Genomic DNA, 22,463 nt, shown 5'->3' on the forward strand with positions numbered 1-22,463 from the left:
TTTACCTCCGGATTGTTCCTGTGAAACCTACAAGCAATTATGCCGGATCTGGGCGACGGGCTGGATGTTAAGATCCAGTGGTCACTCCAGCCGGCCAACGAGCGCGTGCAGGCCCTAGCTCCGCACTGGGTCAGCCGCAACATAGTCCCAATGGACGGGGACTGGCCCCGCGAGTTAAACGTCTCGCCAGGTCGCCTACAGCCAGTCTGAGCCCGAGTCGCAGCGTCCTTTTTGGCCGACAGCCCCCCCACCTCGGTGGAGAGGGGTTCTGTCAGGAGTTGGTGCCCGCCTGTTCCGGTATGGTGAGTAAAATGTTCCCCCTCTCCCCCTGACAGGTTTTGGGGTGGACGCGGGCCCCTCCCTGGGATGGTCAAGCCCTCACAATCCCGGGTTCCCCTCTGTCCCGTTATGCACCCTCGCCTATCTGCCCCTCCCCCCCACCCCCCCTTACTAGTGGGGATGTTGGGAGGTGACTCCAGGGGGCTGAATCTGGGTCACAGGCCGCCGATGGGGCCGGGGGGCTCGCCGTCGGTGACGACCAAACGATCGTGCGGGGGGGTTGCTACCTGGCTTTTCCAGGCCCATCTGCCAATTGATCCATGGGTAGGCACGAGCGGGGGGGGGGGCCCTTTAGCGCCACGGGCCGCAATTTTCCGGGGGCCGTCATTTTCTTGTAGCCTACATGTGCTTTGCATGGTTGCGGCCATCTTGGTACACCCGGCTCGTATTTCAGTGCATGAGTTCACTGTATGGGAGTTCCTGGAGGCGTGCATGTGGGTGGAGCCCCTCCCCAGACCCGGGCACAATACTCTGCATAAGGATCGCTGCTGACACGTGCTGCTGCGACACACTGGGCCTTCTGGTGCATCTGGCTGTGGGTTAGTGAGCCTTGGGGGTCTCTCTCTCTCTCTCTGCTGGGGGTTTCTAGTGCGCGCTGCCTGGCCACTTGGGGGCGCTGTAGCGCAGCGGGACGATTTAAAAAAAAAAAAAATTTCTCAAAATTTGCTAATGGGTTCCCATGGTGTAACATGGACCCTGCTTAAGATGTGTCCCCACCTGACCCCCTCGGATGGCCGCAGGGCCCATGGGCTCCGGGCTGGCTATAGATGCACTTTCGGTGGTCCTGGAATAGTTTGTGTCCCAACTGGAGGTGACCTTTAAAGGGTGAGGTGCTAATAAACGCCTTCCGCCTACCCCTGCCTCATCTGATGCTTCAGAATCTGGGTCTGCATCAGTCGCTGCTGACACAGGTCTCCCTGTTGTGTCTACTGCCTCGCGCTCTGTCTCCTCTGATAGGGAGGATGACCTTTATGCCTTTGCTGCCTCGCAAGACAAGGCGCTGGTGGACGCACTGTTAGTGTCTGTGCGTGATACTGTTAAATTGGAGGACGCAGCTGCGACTGCGACTGAGGCGCAGGCTACATTGTCGCTCCCGAGCCTTCCAGAGCAGCAAAGGTTTTTCCTGTTCCTGCGTACTTTGCCAATATGCTCAACAACATTGGGACCATCCAAAAACGTTTCCCTGGGATACCTAAGCGGATGCTAGGCGCTATCATTTTGCAAGGTCCCTCATTAACAAGTGGACTGTGCCACCTATGGTGGATCCGCTGGTCTGCGGACTGCATGGAGCTACTGTGATCCTGGTGGAGGTTCCTCCATCCTGTAAGGATCCGGTGGATCGGAGGACAGGATCTGTGTCCCGCACTATGTTCTCCCTAGCAGGGTCTGCCCTAAGACCGGTGTTTTTGGGTGCCCTGGGGTCGCATACATTGACTGAATGGGCTATGCTACTACGCCGTGCCCTGGAGGGGAGACAACTCCCCCTTGCTGTTTCGGAGCTGCTGGACCAACTGATGCAAGGGCTGCAATTGTTTGTGCTGCTGCATTGGACAGTGCTCCCATGCTGGGCCGTTTGTCCTTGTTTGTTGTGGCTAAAGTGTTGCTCTGCGGATCAGACTTGGAAGAAGGCTTAACTTATCTTCCCCCTCCGGGGATCGCCTGTTATGGGCTACCTTGGCTGACTTTATCAAAGGTCTCACTGGGGGTAAGAGTACCTTTCTCCCGTAGGCTACCAAGGGTGAGGACCACCGTCGCTGACGAGGACCCTCCTTTTCAGCACACAGGGAGTTCTTTTGTCCCCCAGGGTCAGTCGATGAGGCAAATCTCTCCAGACCTGCGGACAAGGCCACTTCGGCCTGAAGGTGCGCCCCCACCAATATCTGGGGTAAGGGAACGTCTTTGCTGGTTCCCGGACCCGTGGCTCTCCTGGATTCAAGACAGATGGGTTCAAGAGGTCATGTGTCGGGGTACTAGATCGAGTTTCGCTCTGTCCCACCAGTAAGGTTCTTCCCTTCCACTGTGAGGCTGTCCCCAAATCGCTTACTGGCTCTCTTGGGGGCAGTACGGGACCTGGTACCACAGGGAGTAATAGTTCAGGTTCTGTGTGCGGACCCTTTCTGAGGTTTTTTCACGCCTGTTTACAGTACCCAGGAAGGAGGACAAGGTGCCGCCAGTCCTGGACTTCAGTAACTGAATTGTTTTGTGCTGGTTCAAAATCTTAAGATGGAAGCCATTGCACGGTGGTGGCCTCCCTGCGTCGGACCTTCTGGCCTCCACGGCTATCAATGATGTCTGCCTTCACATCCCCTAGGCGCAGAACACCAACGTTTTCTGCACTTTGTGGTGGGAGTGGACCATTATCTATTTGGGGCATTGCCCTTTGGTCTCGCTTCTGCTCCTCTGGTCTTCACATAGGTGTTTGGCTCTAGTTCTGGCGCTGTTGTGACAGCGGGGGCTGTCGGTCTGGGAGACTAGCCTATCTGGGCCTGACTTGGCCTCGCCATAGCCAGGGTGTTTCTTCCTTCGGACACACTCCACGAGCTCCGGACTGCGTTCAGCTGTTGCTGTCCAGCAAATGGTCGTCCCTTCAGACTTGTATGTGAGTTATGAGACTGATGGTGTCGTCCTTCGAGGCGGTCCCTTTCGCTTATTCCATACGAGTATCCTCCAGAAGGACATCCTTCTCAAATGGAACGATAATCACATTTTCCTGGACGATCAGATCCAGCTGAGCCCGATGCCCAGGGAGTCACTGATATGGTGGCTTCTGTCCCTGATTCTCACTCCAGGGAAGTCCTTCCCTTTCGATTTATTGGTCTATTCTCACCACAGAGGTCAGTCTATCCGGGTGGGGAGGGGTTCTCTGTGTTTTTTTCTTCTCAGGGAGTCTGGTCCCGGGAAGTCCCCAGGTTGGCCTCTTGCTGTACTGGAACTGAGAGCGATCAGGCTTGCCTGTTTTCGTTGGACCGAACGTCTTCGGGATTGTCCAATGCGCTTTCAATCAGACAATGCCACGGCCGTGGCTTATGTCAATCGCTGAGGGGGTACCGTAAGTGCCCCTGCAGCCTTGGAAGTGGCCGGCATCCTCCGATGGGCGGAACGCTTTGTTCCAGCTTTCTCCGCTGTTCCCATTTCAGGAGTGGGAAATTGGCGGGCGGATTTCCTCAGCCGACGAACCTTGGCTCTAGGTGAATGGTCTCTATATCCGGAGGTGTTCAACCTTGTTGTGCCCTAGTTGGGGCACTCCAGATAGGGATCTGTTGGCGTTCTGGGTCCACAGTAATGTACGGCGGGTTGTGGCCCACTCCTGGGATTCTCGGGTGGTTGCCACTGGTGCGCTGGTGGCCCTGTGGGGTCTGTGTCAGTTGCTGTATGCCTTTCCTCCTCTCAGGTTACTACTGAGACTTCCTCTCAGGGAGGACCTACTGTCAGGGACCATTCTTTCATTGATGGCTTGGCTGTTTGTAGCCGGGTGCTAAAGAAAATGGGATTGTCTGCTTCAGTCATTCCTACTCTGCTCACACTGAGGAAAGCGACTTCTTGAATGATCAATCATCGTACGTGGAAGTCATATATTGCGTGGTGTGCATCTGTTGGAGTTCCCCCAAGCTCTTGCTTGGTGGCTCGATTGTTTGCCTTTTTTCCACTAGGAGTTGATCGAAAGTTGGCCTTGAGTATATCGAGAATCAGGTATCGGCCTTGGTAATATTCTTCCTAAGGCTATTGGCCACCTTTTCCCTGGTGCGTACTTCATCCAGGGGGTGCGACACCTGGTACCTCCAGTGCGACCTCCGTTACCACCTTGGGAACTTAATTTGGTGCTGTCGGTTCTTCAGAACCCTCCCTTTGCAAATTTTCAGGGGATTCCTCTGCTTACCTTGTCCCAGGAGGTGGCACTTCTTTGTGGCTATTACTTCTGCACGCAAGGGGGCGGTACTGGCGGCGTTGTCCTGTCATTCTTCCTATCTGATGGTTCATAGGGATACAGTGATACCTCGTCCGGAACTGTCCTTCCTTCGGAAGGTGGTTTCCGGTTTTCACTTGCATGAAGACGTCTTGTTGGCCTTCTTGTGTCCTCAGCCTACACATCCGAAGAATTGCATTGCATGCTTTGGTTGTGGTTCAGGCAATCTGGGTGTACCTGGTAACTATTGACTCTTTTCGCAAGTCAGATTCCTTTTTTGTGCTAACGGATGGTCCTGGGAAAGGGTTGCCTGCGTCTGCTGCTACTGTTTCCAGATGGGTCAGGCAGACGGTGGTACAGGATTATTCGATAAGGATCAGGTTCTTCCTTTCCCTGTTCAGGCGCATTCTGCTCGGGCGGTTAGTGCTTCCTGGGTCTTTTCACCGTCCAGCTTCTGTACTTCAGGTTGGCGAGGCGGCTACCTGGTCTTCTGTTCCCACCTTTACAAAGTTTTATAAAGTTGATGTGCTGGCATCTGCGGATGCCTCTTTTGGCCGCAAAGTTTTGCGGGCTGCTGCTTAAGGGGGCCCTTGGTCTCCTTTGAGGGTTTCTGTTTCTCAGGTGGGTCTCATCTTCTTGTTTCGATAAATCCTGTCTTACCTGGTTGGCTATGCTTAGCTTTGTGGATTTGTTTCTGCTGTTCCACCCCTCATTTATGGCACTGCTTTGGGACGTCCCTACTGATATCAATCAAGAAGTCTGCGCCTGTCAATGAGCGACAGAGAAAACTGGATTTTTGACTTACGGTAAAATCCTTTTCTCTTAAGCTCATTGACAGACGCAGTACCCGCCCCTCTGTTTTTGAGTTGGGTTGGTATGATTTCTCTGACACTGCTTTGTTACAGAACTGGCATCCTATAGCAGGAAGTGAAAGGGTATACCCCCTGGGACTTCCCATAGGCGTAGCCAGAACTTTTGTGAAACTAGAACTAGTGTCCTACTCCTGTAGGGGGCAGTATAACCCTACTGATATCAATCAAGAAGTCTGCGTCTGTCAATGAGCTTATGAGAAAAGGATTTTACGGTAAGTAAAAAATCCAGTTTTTTAAAAATTGACGCCCTTTTCTTTCTCAAGCCCCTGGCTTTCAGATCAGGAGAGGTACCACTTCTGGCAGCTTCTTTTCCATTGGGCGTATTTTGCTTGTGCATGCCATTTTCCAGTACACGACAAGCAGCCCAGGTTCTCTGCTCCCTGCCTCTTTACCTACACACAGCACAGCAATCCTTCAAACATGCAAAGGTGTCTACTGTCTACAGTGACTGGTCACAGTAAGGTTAACCCTTCTAGCCTTGTGGAGATGGTTGTTGGCGCCAATAGTGGCATATCCCTCACTATACTTGGCAGATCACAGACACAAGAAAAGTGAGTCAGTAGGCCATGCCAGCTCACATTTAGCAAATGGTTGGGGGGGATGCAACTTTTTCCGTACAGGACCAGATTTCTCCAGTTTGGGTCACTTCCCTCATCTGAGACCTCTTTAACCCCTTCTGGGATGCCCCCTTTTTTTTTTAAGCTGCTTTGTCCAAGGAGATGTTTACAGTCCACTGTGTCTGAATATATAGGTAGGCTTTCAACCCTCTAGGAGACATAAGGGTTCCTCTTATCCTCTCCCTCCGGGTGCACATTTAAATCTCCTCTGACTTCTTCTGAAAGAGAAGGATGTAGATAGTACCTTGTCCAGTGCAGGAAGTCCATACTGACACGCATGCATGCCCCCCCTCCCCCTAGAGCATACTGCCTTAGCCCGGCCTGAGGTCACCAGCCTTGGCTCACTTAATATGCCTTGGCCTGCACAAACCTTCCTTTACTCACTCCTACATCCTATGTTATACAGTGACTGGTCCCACCACGACAATAAAATCCCCTTCAAAAGTTATCGCTTAGCAATCTCTTGTTGACGAGGGGTTCATGAAATAGCGGGCTGTCCCAGTGTACCCATCCATCTCTTGTCTTAACAAGACCTTGGTGGGGGATGTCCCTGCATTCAAAGAGCTTGTGAACAGGAGGTTAGGGGGTCTCTTGCGTTTGTTACCCCCCCCCCAAAAAAAATATAGATCCTGTTCCTTTGAAACATGTTACAGTGTTTGTGCTGTGTAATTTGGCCCACCATATCACCTAAAAAAACCTGACTGATCCTGCCAGGTTTCTACCCTTCCCTCTGTAAACTGACCATGGTATATCATGGCTACTGAGCCCTGACACCGTGGTCAGTTTATGTGCCTCCGTCATCTGCAGCTCTCAGTCCTCCTCTCTGCTTCTCTCCCCCCTCCCTTCCCTGCCTGTCTGCTCCTGTGTCAGAGCCCGCCCCCTCCCCTCCTGCTGCTTTTAAAACTCTTCTTGTCCTATATAATCCTCTCTGCACCTTGACTACAAGTACTCCTGTTTCTGTGTTTTATAAAAAAAATAAATGCCGCCTTTACTGTATTTCAGAGCAACTTCCGGCAATCACGTGACCGGCAGGCACTCTCCTCTGCTCCTCTCGCTCCACCTGACGTCAGCAAGGGAATCTCAGCCACGCCCCTTGCATCTGTCAGATGGGGAGAGGAGAGAACCAGCATGTCATGTGATCACTGGGAGTTGCTCTGAAATACAGTAAAGGCAGGATTTTTTTTTTAGAAAACACAGAGACAGGAGCACTTGTAATCAGGCTACACGGAGGATTACATAAAGATGTATAAGTGGGTTAACAACCACTTTAAGGCCTTATTCTCCCACAATGCCCTACCTTGCAACCTGCTGTTGCAGCAATCTCGACCAATATTTATTTGGACAATGCCACAACCGCGGCTTATATCAACCATTGGGGGACAACAGAACTTGTGCAGCTGAAATAGAATCGCACTTGGTCCTCATTTGGGCACATTCCAGTGCTGACTTCTGTGCTTACCCAAGGGTGGTAAATTGGCAGGTGGATTTTCTCAGTCAGCAACATCTGGAGAATGGTTCCTTCACTCTGAGGGGTTTCAAGCTTTCTGTTACAGATGGGGGACGCCAGTCAAGTGCCTTCTGGGGTCTAGGTTTAACAATAAACTTGATAGATTTGTTGCCAAAACCAAGAATCCTTGGGCCTCCTTGCTCTGGTGACTCCATGGGATCAATTCAACCTGATCTTTGCCTTTCCCTATGCTGAAACTCCTTCCTCGTCTGCTCTGCTGGATCAAGATGAAGGGTGTAAGGATGGTCCTTATCCCAATTTCACAAACTGGTCCAGGAAGACATGATTCTTGGACAAAGGCTTCTCGCAGATTCTCATTGGGCCCTTCCTGGTTTTCCTGGATTCTCTGTCGGACAAATTCTGTTGTTTTTACAGTCTGGCCTAGGCCAGCAGTTGGCCTTGAATAATGCCATCAAAGGTCAGGTTTGGGCCCCTAGTCATTCTTTTCACACGAGCACTTGCTTCTCATTCTTTGGGGAAAGCAGACAGTGTGCATTCTGAGACATTTGCACCTACACAGCTATCAAATTAGGACCAGCGGCTGTGTCTGTGCATCCACTGCTTCCCAATAGACATGGGAGTGCCCACACATGGAAACACGGAACAATCTGATGTCGTCATGTATTGTGCTGGACTAGCAGGTCTGCATTGTAAATTAGGACACCGTGGAGCTCAACTTGGAATGTAGGAGGAAAGAGGAGAGTGCCAACTGTCAGGGAAGGGAAGAGTAAGGTTCGTAAAACTGCTTTTGAAAGTACCCTGGGAAAAAACAACCACCATTGCAAGGGAAGTGTTGTGATTTTCCCATAGTTCAACTTCAAAACCTGAAGAAAGCCATAATCCTTTCCCACTTAAATAAATACTAAAATAGTTTTACTGGAGCTGGTCCTTAACACTCTATGGGGTACCAACATATGAATGTATTTGAAGTGCATACTCTTATTGGTGTCCTCTGAAGCACTGACATAAGTACTGCATACTACAGGCGAGGCTGGATTATCAGGTAGAAAAAAATAAACATATGCTTAGGGCACCAAGAGATAGTGGCACCACAGAGTTTTTTCCCCTAGTTAAATTCCACAGCTAAGCGTTCATTTTCTCAACTCAAGCAAATTAGAAATCCCAACAGAACAACCTATGCGACAAGATGGGCTTGGATGCCTTGTCCTTGCTAAGTATAAAAGCAGGTTTGGTATGCCAAATTAGTCTTGAAGACTTTATCATAAAGGTAATGTTTAAAAAAATCTAGAAGAAATCTTTTAAATATGTAAATAAATTGTAAAATATACATACTATGTAATATATAAAATAAATTGCTTACAGTGTTTTAAGTTGAAAGTGAGAAATTTATACAATCAAAGTGAGCAAATTTTTAATTTCTAAAATTAAATGAGGGAATTTATAAAAACTGGAGCAGCCAACATTTGGAGCAGATGTGCATGGCAACCAATCAACCTATATCTTTCATTTTCAAAGCATATTTGAACAAGCTGAAGGTAGAAGCTGAATGGTTGCCATGGACAGCTGCTCCAGTTTTGTTAAATTCCCCCCAAAGTTTTAATTTGTGAACATCAAAGTGATAATTGTTAATTCTGAAAACAAATATACAGTACAAATTATTATTTTTATTTATCATTTATAAAAGGTGATTTTTCTCACCATTTCCAAATAAAATGCCTTAGTTAGTTGTTGGATTTTGATCAATATCCAATCTGTTTAAAAAAATAGCTTTTATTTAAAATAGTTGTGAGGTGTGGCTTAATGCTGACCTGGAAGAACACTGAAGAAGGTTTATATGTTTTAAAATTTTTACTTTCAGCGCTTATTGAGGCCAAATGTCTTGTCTTGTCAGGTAAACAATTGAGGGTCAAGAGTGGCAGCATTGTTGTGCTGTGCTTAGAGCATCAGTTGCCCCTAATCTGGGGATGCCATTATGAAAATATAATTTGCATTCAGTAGGTAGGCTAAAGAAAAATTATTTTAAGAATGCAACCTTTAAGTTAATTAGGAACCACAGGCATCTGTGAGCTCCATAATGGAAACCATTTTGAGAATGTTATTGTAACCAAACACATCACAAAGAGTGTAGAGAGAGCAAATTTTAAAAACTGAAGTCATCAGTCCACCTAGGAAATGGCATAACTGACACACAAAATCATTGGAAGCCATTTTAATAATGCAGCCTATTATGGTGATAAAGTACAATTTACCTCAGCACCATCATGGATTTCTAGTAAACTGATAGGCCGTGTTCTATTGAATGCAGGCGAACAAATGGCCATCTATGCTATGTAGGCGACAGCAGTGCTTAAATATACCTGCGCTATAGTTCTTCCAATATTGAATGTAGCTGACTTTTTAGAAGATGGCAGAAGTCGAGTACTTGTACCTATGATACAGTCTCACTCTTGAAATATGGTTCTCCAGACACCAGCTACTGAACTGCCAGAGGAACACTGCTATCACAGAGAGGATTGGTAAATGAAGCTGAATTATTTTCAGCACAGTTGTTGCCTCCTGCCAAAAAAAAAAAAAAAACACATTCGCCAAATTTTTCCTCCTTTAGTCACTGCAAACCACTCAATGCCATTATGGCACATTTTGTAATATTTTATTAGGGAGTACCTGAACATACTAATCTGAAAGAGATAGAAAGGTACTTGGTCCTTTGACTGACAGTTTTAACATATTCTTAAAGTGTCATGGCTAGGATCTACTCTAGGCTTGTGTGCCTTTGGACTGTTAAGATGATAAATCTAGCTGGTCATTTCTGCTAAAGTTTGGTTGCATGTTGCAAAACAGCCTCATGCATCAACCTGTTCTTACTAAGAACTAAAGTCATTTTTCAGCCACTAGTCAGCATCTGATATTCCCTAAAAAAGTGGGCTTGATTGTTGGTAAAACTTTAGTTTTAGGTGTTAATGTTTTTAGAAAAGGGCTAAATTATTATAACAATGAAAGTGTAAGAACAGTAGGCTGAAAGAAAAGATCGTAACATGCCATGGCAATCTTTAAAGTAATTAAAGATTCCTAGTCACAGTTTCAAAAAAACTTTATCCAGTTGCTTGAAAACATTGGATCTTATGTGAGGCTGCACATTTGAATTACTGTAAAATCCTTGTGAAACAATAAAGCTCAACTCCAGGCAAAAATCGAATTTAACTGACTCCTCTTGATTACAAACACCTCTTCCTAAGCCATCCAGCAGAGTCATGGATGAAAGTCAGTTTCTTCTAGGAGCCAAACTAATATCTTGCCTTGGGGGATAAAACATTTTTCCACACACCTTCTTGGGCACCTTTCCCATCACTGCCCCCATGAATTCTCCTGCCTCTGGAGCCTATGAGAGAAGACCCAGCCTCTGGAAGTGTCTCCTAAAATAGGATATGTCCACATCATGGAGGCAGTGATGTGGAAACCTGAAAAAGTCCCCTGGAAGTAAACTGAAAGATTAGGCTCTGGGCATTTGGATAGGTGTTTTTTTTTTTTTTAATACCAATGGTTAGTTAGAGGTAGTGAATAATATCCTGGAGTTGGGCTTTAATATGTTGTATGATCATATTTAGTTTAGCTGTCAGTGATCACCCTAATATGTCAGTGGGATAGATAATTTTGACCCCCTACCGCTTCCATAGTGCATGGAGAGTGCATGGGGCTTAACGGTAAATTTTGTGGTGTAATTGATACAAAAGGTAGTGCTTGATACCATCCTTCATCCTTTCATGGTTGAAACCTGTAGCCAGGTTTTTTTTTTGCTGTGTGTATACCATCAGGGTGGGGTAGGGATCTTTCTCTGAGACAGTTGCCCCTGTTGGAAGATTTCAGCTCACCTCTTGTTCTTTAGGACAACTAAGATTTTTAGAGTTTTTCTCCATGATAATGGTCACCTGCACAAGGTCTCACTTGTCCCCACAAAAAAAAAAAAAAAAAAAAAGTTTAGTCTGGAGATGCACCTTAAATAGGGTATGTAGAAGTTTGCATGGTTGCTTATCGCTGGCAGTGTTGAACTGTGGCGTACATCATTTCTTGGTATTTATTAAAATAGTATAAACAGGCAAGGAGACACACTGGCATTAAATGCTAATAAAACGTTAAAAATTTATTTTTTACTAATGCACATCCTGTACATATTTTGACATATTAAAGCATATGTTCTTTGTATTCAGTTTTTGTCAAAGCATATAAAGACAACCCCCAGATAAAAACTAATCATTAGCCACGGTTCCTGAACATCCTTCTCTTCCAGCTGTCAACTGTAACAATGTAAAGCATATAGATAATAAATGGGCCTAGGTGTTCTTTATTGATATAAACAATTTATATATACCTTTTCTCTCACTGGATAAATAATTTGGTATAAATGTCAAATGCTACAAACTTACATTTGTACTGAAGGAAATATTACATAATCTTAAAGTAATTTCTCTTTCGTTCTTTGACGGACACAGCTTCCGATCTTCATAACCATTGGGTTATACTGCCCCCTACAGGAGTAGGACACTAGGCAGAAAAAGAATCTGGTTACACCTATGGGCAGTCCCAGAGGCTATACTCCATCTCCCTGCTATAGGTACTCCAGTTTTTTTTCTGCCTAGTCAGGAGTAAGGAACTAGTTCCTTGCTGGGATCTCTAGTCCTGGCAAATTTGTTCTCCTGTTTTTTCCTGTGAGATCTACAATCAACTGCCGGACTGGGCGACAGGCAGGATAATCTAGATCCAGTGGTCACCCCAGTCTGGCCAGCGAGACCTCAGCTCCATGCTAGGTCGACCGCAACATAGCCCAACTGGACAGGGGCTGGCCTGCGAGTTAAACGCCTCGCAAGGTCGCATAGCCCCCCCCCCCATTTTGATGGTGAGAGGTTCTGTCTGGAGCGGTGCCTGTCTGGTTCCTGGTATGGTGAGTAGCTATCCCCCCTCTCCCCCTGAAGGGTTTGGGGTGAACGTGGGCCCCTCCTTGGGATGGTCGGACCCGGGTTTCCTCTCCTTCCCATCAAGCACCCTCCCTTTCATCTGTCCCCCCCCCCTCCACTTATGCTGGGGCTGTGTGGGAGACGTCAGGTGTTCCCCTCCTCCTCTATTCGCGTTAGACCCCGTAGGTGGGACTTCGTTATCCACACCTGTTCTTCCCTTGTTGCTTGTAAATACGCTACGAGTCTGCATTGCCTGGCACTGGGCTACAGTGCTTTATCATGTAAGCCGTTTTTACTTCAATAAAGCAGTCGATTTTAAAAAAGAGAGCACTATATATCTGCTTTTATTTTATATGATATCTGCTTGGGAGCTGTTGGAGTATTTACCTGTCAGCGTCACTTATCTGTTCCTGTCTGGGATGTGCCCGGTTGGATTGGGGATCTCTGCTGGTGATTTTCCTTTGCTTTAAAGGCAGCAAGTGCATTTAGACCCATCTGTTCATTCAGGGGTCGCCCTTGGAGGTGAAAGGCTTGCATGATTGGTGGAGGATCTCTGTCACTTGATCACCCAATAATGATTTTTGAAGCAGATGTCACTGCATCGGACTTTTATATTTACATATATGGTTTAGCAAATGTATTTATTTATTGAGCGCTGCACTGTATTTACTTTTTCCATTTTGCTGTAGCCTGTGTGTTTCTATGCACGGCGGCCATGTTTGTGTAGTCAGCAGCCATTTTGCGGTGGTTTGACATTGAAAATACCAGCAGCCATGACAGTGGAGCTTTGTGGATGGCGATTTTGGTGGTGGGAGCCACTCCTCATCCCCTGGTGCTGACTCCTGGATCCTTTCACTTCCTGATCTCTGCACATGGAGTGCAGACTATCCTGGTGGCTGCAGGTGCCTGTTTCTGCTGGGTGGTGAGTCTGGGGGGGGTTCTCTCCCTCTCTGCTGAGGATCCCTTAGTGCTTGTGCCTGGCGACCGGGTAGTGCTGCCAGCGCAGTGGGAGTTATCCCTTTGCAGTGTTTTACACTTTTTGTGGGTTCCCCTGGTGACTCATTAAGTCTTTGGAGCACATCTCCCCACCTGATCCCCTCTCTGAGGCTTCAGGACCCTCCGGGTCCCAACCAATCGATGCACTGATGTCAGTCCTGGAATCCTTTTTGTCCCTGGTGGAGGTGGTTTTCGGCCGAGGGGCTAGCAAAAAGTGCCCCCTAGCCTTCCCCCTGCCTCATCTGTCTCATCAGATCCTGAATCTGATTCGGCCGCCACGGATGTCGGTTACCCTGCTGGCTCTGTGACCACGCCCCTGGAATCCACAGATTGTGAAGATAATTCCTCCACGTCTGCGACCTCGCACGAGAAGGTGCTGGTGAAAGCACTGATTGTATCTGAGCGTGAGACCTTGAAGATGGAGGATGCAGCTGCAACGGAGGCGCAGGTTCCCTTTTGGCACTCACAAGCCATCCAGAGTGGAAAAAAGTGTTCCCTTTCCCCGCTTATTTTGACAGAATTGTCGCTAAAGAGTGGAGTCGACCAAAGCGTCCCCTTGGGGTCCCTAAGCGATTTACTAGGGGTTCCCCTTATGAGGTGTAGCTTATTAAAAAGTGGACTGTTCCACCAGTGGTGGACTCTCCGGTTTCCAGATTGAACAAGGCAACCATGATTCCGGTTGAAGAGTCCCAGGCCTTTAAGAATCTGGCTGACAGGAAGGCGGAGGCTGTGGCCCGCATTATGTACACTCTGGCTGTTTCGGCACTGAGGCCGGTATTCACCATTGCCCTGGTGTCGCAAACTCTGACCAAGTGGGCTAAGCACTCCCCCTGCCTTTGCTAAACTGAACAACTCCCCTTGCCTTTGCTAAACTGGCGGACCAGCTGGTCCAGGGGCTGCAGTTTATCTGTGGTGCCTCTTTGGATGCGGCTAGTGGCTGGGCTCTCTGTTTTGGCAGTGGTCCTTTGGCGTATCTTTAGGCCTAAATGCTGATCTGCGGATCAGACTTCTAAAAAGGCCTTGACTGATCTTCCCTTTCAAGGGGATCGTCTGTTTGAGGCTACCCGCGATGACATCATCAAAGGTCTCACAGGGAGAAAGAGTACTTTTATCCTGCAGGCTACTAAGGGCAAGGAACCTCATCATAGACATGGGCCCTCCTTCATGGCTCATAAGAATTTTTTTCATCCCTCAGTCGACTGACAAGGGCTCAAAGCCTTTCAGGGCCTCTTCTGGAGGATCCAAATGAACCTGGTCTGGCAAGCCGAGAACGGGCTTCTCCAGACCCGCGGACAAGACTCCTTCAAGATGTAGGTGCGCTCTCACCCGTTTTGAGGGTGAGGGGATGCCTTCACTGGTTTCTGGACCCGTGGACTTCCCTGGTATAAGACAAAGTGGTCCACAAAGTTTTTCGATCCGGCTACAAGATCAAGTTTTGCTCGTCCCCCAGCAAGGTTCTTTCCTTCCAACTGCCTGTTCCCGGACCGCTTACAGGGTTTGTTTGGGGCTGTGCAATACCTGTTGCTTGAAGGGGTGATTGTCCCAGTTCTGACTTCGGAATGTTTTCAGAGTTTTTACTCAAACCTGTTTACAGTTCCCAGGAAGGAAGGCAAGGTGCATCCAATCCTGGACCTTAAGGCGCTAATCTGCAGAAGTTCAGGATGGAGTCCATTTGCACGGTGGTGGCATCCCTGCATCAGGGGTATTTTCTTGCCTCTATCGACATCAAGGATGCTTACCTTCACATTCTAATATGTTTCGGTCACCAGCGATTCCTCCACTTTGCCGTGGGAGAGGAGCATTATCAGTTTGTGGTGTTAGCCTTTGGTCTCACCTCTGCTGCTCGGGTCTTCACAAAAGTGTTAGCCCTGGTGCTAGCGTTGTTACCATATGAACTCTAAAGGAATTTGGCTGGATTCTGAATTTTCAGAAGTCTGCTCTGGTTCCGTTCACAAAGCTGGACCATCTGGGTCTAACTCTGGAATTGGCCTTAGCCAGAGTGCTACATTCCTCTGGAAAAACTACAGAAATTGCAGGCTGCAATTCGTTGCCTGCTGTCCAGCAGATGGCCATCCCTCTGGACGTGTATGCTGGTGCTGGGCCTGATGGTGTCTACCTTCGAGGTGGTTCTTTTTGCACAGTTCCATACGAGGTCCCTGCAATGGGAGATTCTGGCCAAATGGGACAAGACTCCGCAGTCTCTGGGCAATCCAATCCAGCTGAGCCGGGGAACAAAGGAGTCCCTGATATGATGACTCCATTCTCCGGCTCTTCGGCTGCGCAAATCCTTCCTTCCCTTGTATTGGACAGTAGTCACCGCAGATGCCAGCCTGTCCAGCTTGGGAGGTGTCCTGGGCAAAAATTCTGCTTGGGATCTGGACACTGGAAAAGTCCAGACTACCGATCAACGTCTTGGAACTTCAAGCGATCAGACTGTGTCTGGTCCCTTGGACAGATCATCTTCATGGATGTCCAGTACGCATTCAGTCAGACAATGCCAAGGCCGTGGCTTATGTCAATCATCAAGGGGGCACAAAAAGTGTCCTGGCAGCTCGGGAGGTAGCCGGAATTCTAAGGTAGGCAGAACGGTTCGTTCCAGCCAACTCCGCTGTACACGTTCCCGGGGTGTAAAACTGGCAGGCGGATTACCTCAGTCTGCAAGCGTTGGACCAATGGGAATGGTCCCTTCATCGGGAGGTGTTTCATCAGTTGTGTCTCCTGTGGGACATCCCCGAGGTGGATCTGTTGGTGTCTCGGCTCAACAGAAATGTGCAGAGGTTTGTGGCTTGGTCACGGGATCCTCTGGAGATGCCACGGACGCGCTGCTGGCCCCGTGGGGTCAGTATCGTCTGATTTACGCCTTCCCTCCTCTCAAGTCTCTGCCAAGACTTCTGCGCAGGATTGAGGAAGAAGGGATTCTAGTCATCTTGGTGGATGCAGACTGGCCTCGCCAGGCTTGGTACTCTGATCTGGTGCGGCTGATTGCCAACGTTCCTTGGAAGCTTCCTCTCAGAGAAGATCTGCTGTCCCAAGGACCAATCTTCTATCCCGCTTTACAGCCGCTGTCAAAATTGGTAGCGTTATCCTGTCCACCTTACTTGGTGATTCACAGAAATAAGGTGTTTCTTCGCCCCTGTCCATCATTACTCCCAAAGGTTGTCTCTGATTTTGATTTGAACGAAGACATCGTGTGGCCTTCCCTGTTTCCCAGGCCAAAACATCCAATGGAAATTGCATTGCATGCCTTGAATGTGGTCCGGGCAATTAGGGTCTACCTGGCAGCTACGGGGTCTTTTAGGAAGTCGGACTCACTATTTGTGCTCACAGATTGGCCTCGGAAAGGGTTGTCTGCTTCCTCTGCGACCCTTTCCAGATGGATAAGACAGACTGTGATTCAGGCCTATTCCATCAAGGGTCAGGTTCCTCCTTTCCCTGTCAAGGCACACTCTACTCAGGTGCATAGTGCCTCCTGGGCCTTCCGTCATCAGGCGTCGGTGAACACATTCACAAAGTTCTTTAAAGTGGATGTGTTGGCATCTGCGCATACTTCTTTTGGCCGCAAGGTTTTGCAGGCTGCTGTTGCGAGGACTTGATCCTCTTTGAGGGTGTATTGTTTTTTTAGGTGGGTTCCAGTTGTTTTGGTTGAGCTCCTGGCGCCTGGTTGGCTACTGTTTAGCCTTGGGAATTTATTTGCTGCCCCCCCCCCCATGTTTAACACTGCTTTAGGACGTCCCAATGGTTATGAAGATCAGGAGCTGTGTCTGTTAATAAATGAAAGAGAAAATTGGATTTTTGGCTTACTTACTTAAAATCCATTTCTCTGATGTTCATTGACTGACACAGCAGCCGCCCCTCTGTGGAGTTGTAATTCTTCTGACACTGTTTGTAACAAAACTGAGTACCTATAGCAGGGAGAGGGAGTATACCCCCTGGGACTGCCCATAGGTGTAGCCCTGTTATTTTTCTTTCTAGTGTCCTACTCCTGAAGGGGGCAGTATAAACCAATGGTTATGAAGATCAGGAGCTGTGTCCATCAATGAACATCACAGAAATGGATTTTAAAAAGTAAAAAATCCCATTATTTAGCAGCTTTAAATCCAGTATTTTGGATTTTCTTCTCACTTTTTTTAATCCAGGATATAGGTGGCATACTTGTATAGCTTTAACATTAATATTTTTGTTTTGGGGATGATTTTATTAGGTATATGCAACACTTACACTGGACACTGGTGCATGTGTGTCATCCCTCTTTGTTCTCCCTTACTCTCCAGTTATTAGTTAAATGTAAAAGGTAATTTTTTTATTTTTTGTTTGTTTTTTAATTTTTAAATTTAGCTAGTATAATTAAAGTTATTTGAAGCTTCAGACCCAAGTCTTTCACTGGAGGATGTGCATTACAGGTGGCAGGAACTGTAGGTCATCATGATGATTATATTAATTTGATCTTTTTTTTTTTTTGGTAGTTGCACAGTTTTCGTGTGTGCTATGTTGGGTATGTTTATCTGACAACTAGTTTCCAACAGAAAAACAGTGCCTTAGGAAAGCGGCTAAAAAACAGGCAACTCTTGCTGGTTATCGCAACCAGTCTGATTCACCCTTATTTTTCTAGAAGCTATAAAATCATAAAATAGGATGTCCAATTGCTATGGGCAGCACAACGGCTAAGGCTCAGCATTGTAATGCCTTGCTGCCATACAATCTCGGCATCCACTGCCATCTTGTGGATTTAAGTTGCACTGCATATGGAATGGATGAGGTCATCTTAACAAAGGGCTTGGTTTGTGAAGACTGAGTTGGCTATGAGAACCAGTCAAAATTAAGTTTTCACTGTTGCAGTTTAGTACATGAAAACTGAACTCTGATCTGTTGCAGTAGGTAACCGCATTTTATTGTAGGCCTTATCATGTAAAAAAAAAAAAAAATCAGGCCTAACTTAGTAAAAGAGGTAGTATAATGTTTTGGGAGCAGTAGAAAAAATCACTAATAATTGGTGAACTGATAGGCTTATTATTTAAAAAATGGCGTCTTACACTCTCTGATAAAAATATTACACTAAATCTCCAGAATTCTGAGCACCCTTGGCCTTATTACAATATATTTGACCCATTTGTTTAAACATTTATATAACTCCGGGGGGGAAAAAGGATAATGGGGGTTACTTCAACCGTAGGGGCGCACCTTGTCATTGGCGGCAGTTTGTTTATTTTTCATTTATTTTCTTTTTTCATGTGTTCATATCTGTTTTTATTTTTATTTTTTCAGAACATATTTGTTACATTTTATATAGTTTATTTTTTTTCTTTTTTTTATCATTCTGTTTTTTTTAGACACCTATATCCATATGATGGTTACATCAGGCGATGGAAAAGAAGAGGACCTTGAACCACTTGTCAAACTTGGTCCAAGTATGTTTCATAAAAGTGGGATTTCTACTGTATATTTCCCACCATACATACCCTCATTTGTAATAGTTTTTATTTTTTTATCTTTTTGGATTTTAGAGGGACATTTTATTTTATTTAAAATACATTACTAAAAAGCATAAGGATTAATAAAAAGATTAACATATACTGTACATAGACAAAGAAACTTTAGAAAGCTATATTATTATATGTAAAAAAATACAGTTGGCTAAAGATATACAGATTGTTAGCTAGCTAGATGGATCGATATACTTTAAAAAATATGTGTATTTGAAGATATGTAATTATATGTCTGTCTGTAGCTTTGAACTTGCCCATTCTACACACTTGTAGATTGGCTGAATTATGTGTTTTGCTTTGTACCAAAAATTGTCAATCTAGTTATTTTATTGGAGCTGTGTTAGTGATACGTGTTTAGTTATTTTAATTTTTATTTCTTTATTTATTTGTTTGTTTGTGTAAGCTCAGTCACTGTTTTAATCCTTTATTGGGGCGATCTACCTTCACTTCCTGTTCTGGTGGCACCAAGAGGAAAGTTTTTCATTGGGGACCCAGACTGCAACACAGATTTTTTATTTCATGTCAAATGGCTGCGAACAAGTTAGAGCCTCTATATATAAAAAGAATAGTAGCGCAAAAAGTCACTCAGATGTGACTCAAGAATTGCATAAAAATACAACCATAAATGAAGGGTGTTTGCAAAAACACTCAAATAAGGGTAAAGAGTCCTTTAAAGTCCATAGACCGTCCAGGATTGAGTGATGTTACTAATGGATCACCTTTTCAACCACCACCAAGTGTCACACCGAGGGGTCAGTAGAAGTGGCAACTCACCAGATATAGTGGCTCAGGTGTTCTCACACAAGAGCACAAAAAGCAGGAATCAAAGATATTGATGATGGGTGTCAGCAAACAACCTTGATGTATCCTTGCTGTATACACTAGATCAGACCTCCTTTCCACAGACTCCACTCAGCATTATGGTCACATGTAAGGTAAAATAACTACAATAGTGAAGTACTATAAAACTCAGCTTTATTAAAAAGAGAATTGCACTCACATATGTAGGGAAAAGTCAAGCTTCCATATATACCACGTGATGTCGGATGCGTCGTCTGGTCACGCCCCGACGCGTTTCATCATTTCCGACTTCAACTTTCATGATTTTTGAGGTCATGTGTCATGTGCATAAATGCTGATATTGTATTATGTATGCGGTTGGTAGCGTCCTGCAGACCTAATATCGGCATAGGGGAGACCCTTAGAAAAACGCTTCAAGTATGGTAATTGCTATCATTAAGCTGTATTTCTATTTTAGCATCTGTGTGCCCGCTGCTTGTTAAGCTAGGCACTTCCGGCGCTGTTAAAAGATCTTTACAGTGTCACAGCCTTTGTTTGTATACAGAGGATATACGTAATCTAAATGTGTCTGGTTACTTCCGCCCTCGGAAGCGCTGGTTCTCTTCCGGCCGGCTCACCGCTATGCCGATTGGTCGCGGTGCGCTCCAGCGGAGGTATATAGATGGTGGATGGCGATGTCTGGTCACGCCCCCAGTTGAAGTCGGAAATGACGAAACGCGTGACCAGACGACGCATCCGACATCACGTGGTACGGTAGAGGACCCACCCGGAAGTATCAGGGTTGGCGTGGAGTCAACCCAGGAGGCTATACGTGTGAGGATTCCCGCCTGGCCGCTGTGTATTACTATATGGAAGCTTGACTTTTCCCTACATATGTGAGTGCAATTCTCTTTTTAATAAAGCTGAGTTTTATAGTACTTCACTATTGTAGTTATTTTACCTTACATGTGACCATAATGCTGAGTGGAGTCTGTGGAAAGGAGGTCTGATCTAGTGTATACAGCAAGGATACATCAAGGTTGTTTGCTGACACCCATCATCAATATCTTTGATTCCTGCTTTTTGTGCTCTTGTGTGAGAACACCTGAGCCACTATATCTGGTGAGTTGCCACTTCTACTGACCCCTCGGTGTGACACTTGGTGGTGGTTGAAAAGGTGATCCATTAGTAACATCACTCAATCCTGGACGGTCTATGGACTTTAAAGGACTCTTTACCCTTATTTGAGTGTTTTTGCAAACACCCTTCATTTATGGTTGTATTTTTATGCAATTCTTGAGTCACATCTGAGTGACTTTTTGCGCTACTATTCTTTTTATATATGTTTTTCCAATTTATACGATATTTGGTGAAGTAGCAGCAGTTTGTCTTTTAGCAGTTAACCAGCTGACTCCTCCAACAAACGCAGAGATATCCTGCTTGACATACGTGTGTCCAGATATATATTCTATAAGTTAGAGCCTCTGCCTTGTTTTTATTATTTTTTGTTTGAAACCACAACAGCAATTTTACTTTTGTTGTTTGTTTCTCAAAAGTCCTACCAAATTTTAGTATGGAGCTAGAGCTTTTTTTGTAACAGATTCTAACATCCATTCAGAAAGCATAATATGTCGTTTTGGAAAATTTAGACTTTTTTTTTTCTCTTTTTTAAACTTGCAAGAGTTTTTTTTTTGTATGGACGAGCTGAATTTACTGCCTACATTATAAATGACGTTACTTATATAATTTACATTTTTATTATATATATATATATATATATATATATATATATATATATATATATATAGTTATTTGTGTGTAAAAAGTAATTCAGGACTACAATCGGACAACATTTGCAATAGCATGGGATTCTGGCTGTTGATAAACCGGTTGACAAAAAAATGGAGCAGTTTTTTTGCTGGAGCTTTAAGATATATTATGGATTTATGGGGAGTAAATTGTTTCTAGTAACTGACCTCATGGCATTAATGACGACACACCTGGTATTTCAGTGGGTTTGTGTCATGCTGACAAGGGCCCCATAGCTGAGCCCCATAATGCAACTGCAGAAAAAAACTTGTTAAGAAAGCAGAAATCCAGCAAGCTTCCTGTAGAGCACACAGCATTATTGTCAGCCTTCTCTAGTTATTCAATGTTGGACTATAGATTAGAGCCCTCTTCTCCATTCTATTCCATGAGTGGCGAGTAATCTGTAGTCTACAGGGAAGAGCAGTTACAAGATTGAAAATACTAGGGATGCACCGATCCGACTTTTTTTGTCCCGATACCGATACCGATATCTGGCATTGTGTATCTGCCGATACCGAAACCGATCTGGAACTACACAATATGCATGCGGATGCAGTACAGAGCAAAGCTGCTGCTTTATGTGTATGGCTCCTCCATTCACAGGCGGAGTGCATCTGATATCACTCCGCCTGTGAGCCGGACCTATACAGGAAGTAGCGGCTCCCATCCCATACTACTACTGCACCAAGTAAGGGACGGCTGAGCTGGGACTCAGCAAAACCGGATCGGCCCGTGGATCGGTTAATTTTACCGATCCCCTGATCCAGCTATTGTGGCAGTATCGGCGCCGATACCCGATTCTATATCGGATTGGTGCATCCCTAGAAAATACTGCTTAAAATTTCAGTTCAGCAGAGTTTTCAGCTCAAACAGAAAGTTGGAGCACGCTGGATTTTTGTCAGGATCACAGGTATTTTTGTGTGCTTGCAGTATTTTAAAGAGGTTGTAAACCTCCGAAATTTTTTTTGAGAAAATAAAAAACCTGAAAGACAAACACATAATGAGTTAGTATGCATCGCATACTAGCTCATTATGAAATACTTACCTTAAAACTAAGCCCCGAAGTGCCAACTGCTCACCTCTCCCATGGGTGACATGTTCTGTCGCCCTTCTTCCAGGTTTGGGGCATCCGGCCATCTGGTTGGCAGGAGCCGCGATTACGTCACTCCCGCGCATTCACGCGGGAGCAGACGGTCACGGCACTGGGCTCTGAAGGAACGGCACCAGCGGCCGTTCCTTCAGAGTG

General features: G+C 45.9%; 1 protein-coding gene across 1 annotated transcript in view; it reads left to right on the plus strand.

Annotated features, from left to right (window-relative positions):
* ZNF618 (zinc finger protein 618) overlaps positions 1-22,463 on the plus strand; it is a 152,879-nt gene that overhangs the window by 64,106 nt on the left and 66,310 nt on the right. Inside the window, exon 6 of the mRNA XM_082263918.1 lies at positions 18,473-18,550. Within this exon, the coding sequence (XP_082120044.1) occupies positions 18,473-18,550 (78 nt within the window). The remainder of the gene's footprint in view (positions 1-18,472; positions 18,551-22,463) is intronic.

The sequence above is a fragment of the Pelophylax lessonae genome, assembly GCF_965119305.1.
Source record: "Pelophylax lessonae genome assembly, chromosome: 7".
Taxonomy (NCBI): Eukaryota; Metazoa; Chordata; class Amphibia; order Anura; family Ranidae; genus Pelophylax; species Pelophylax lessonae.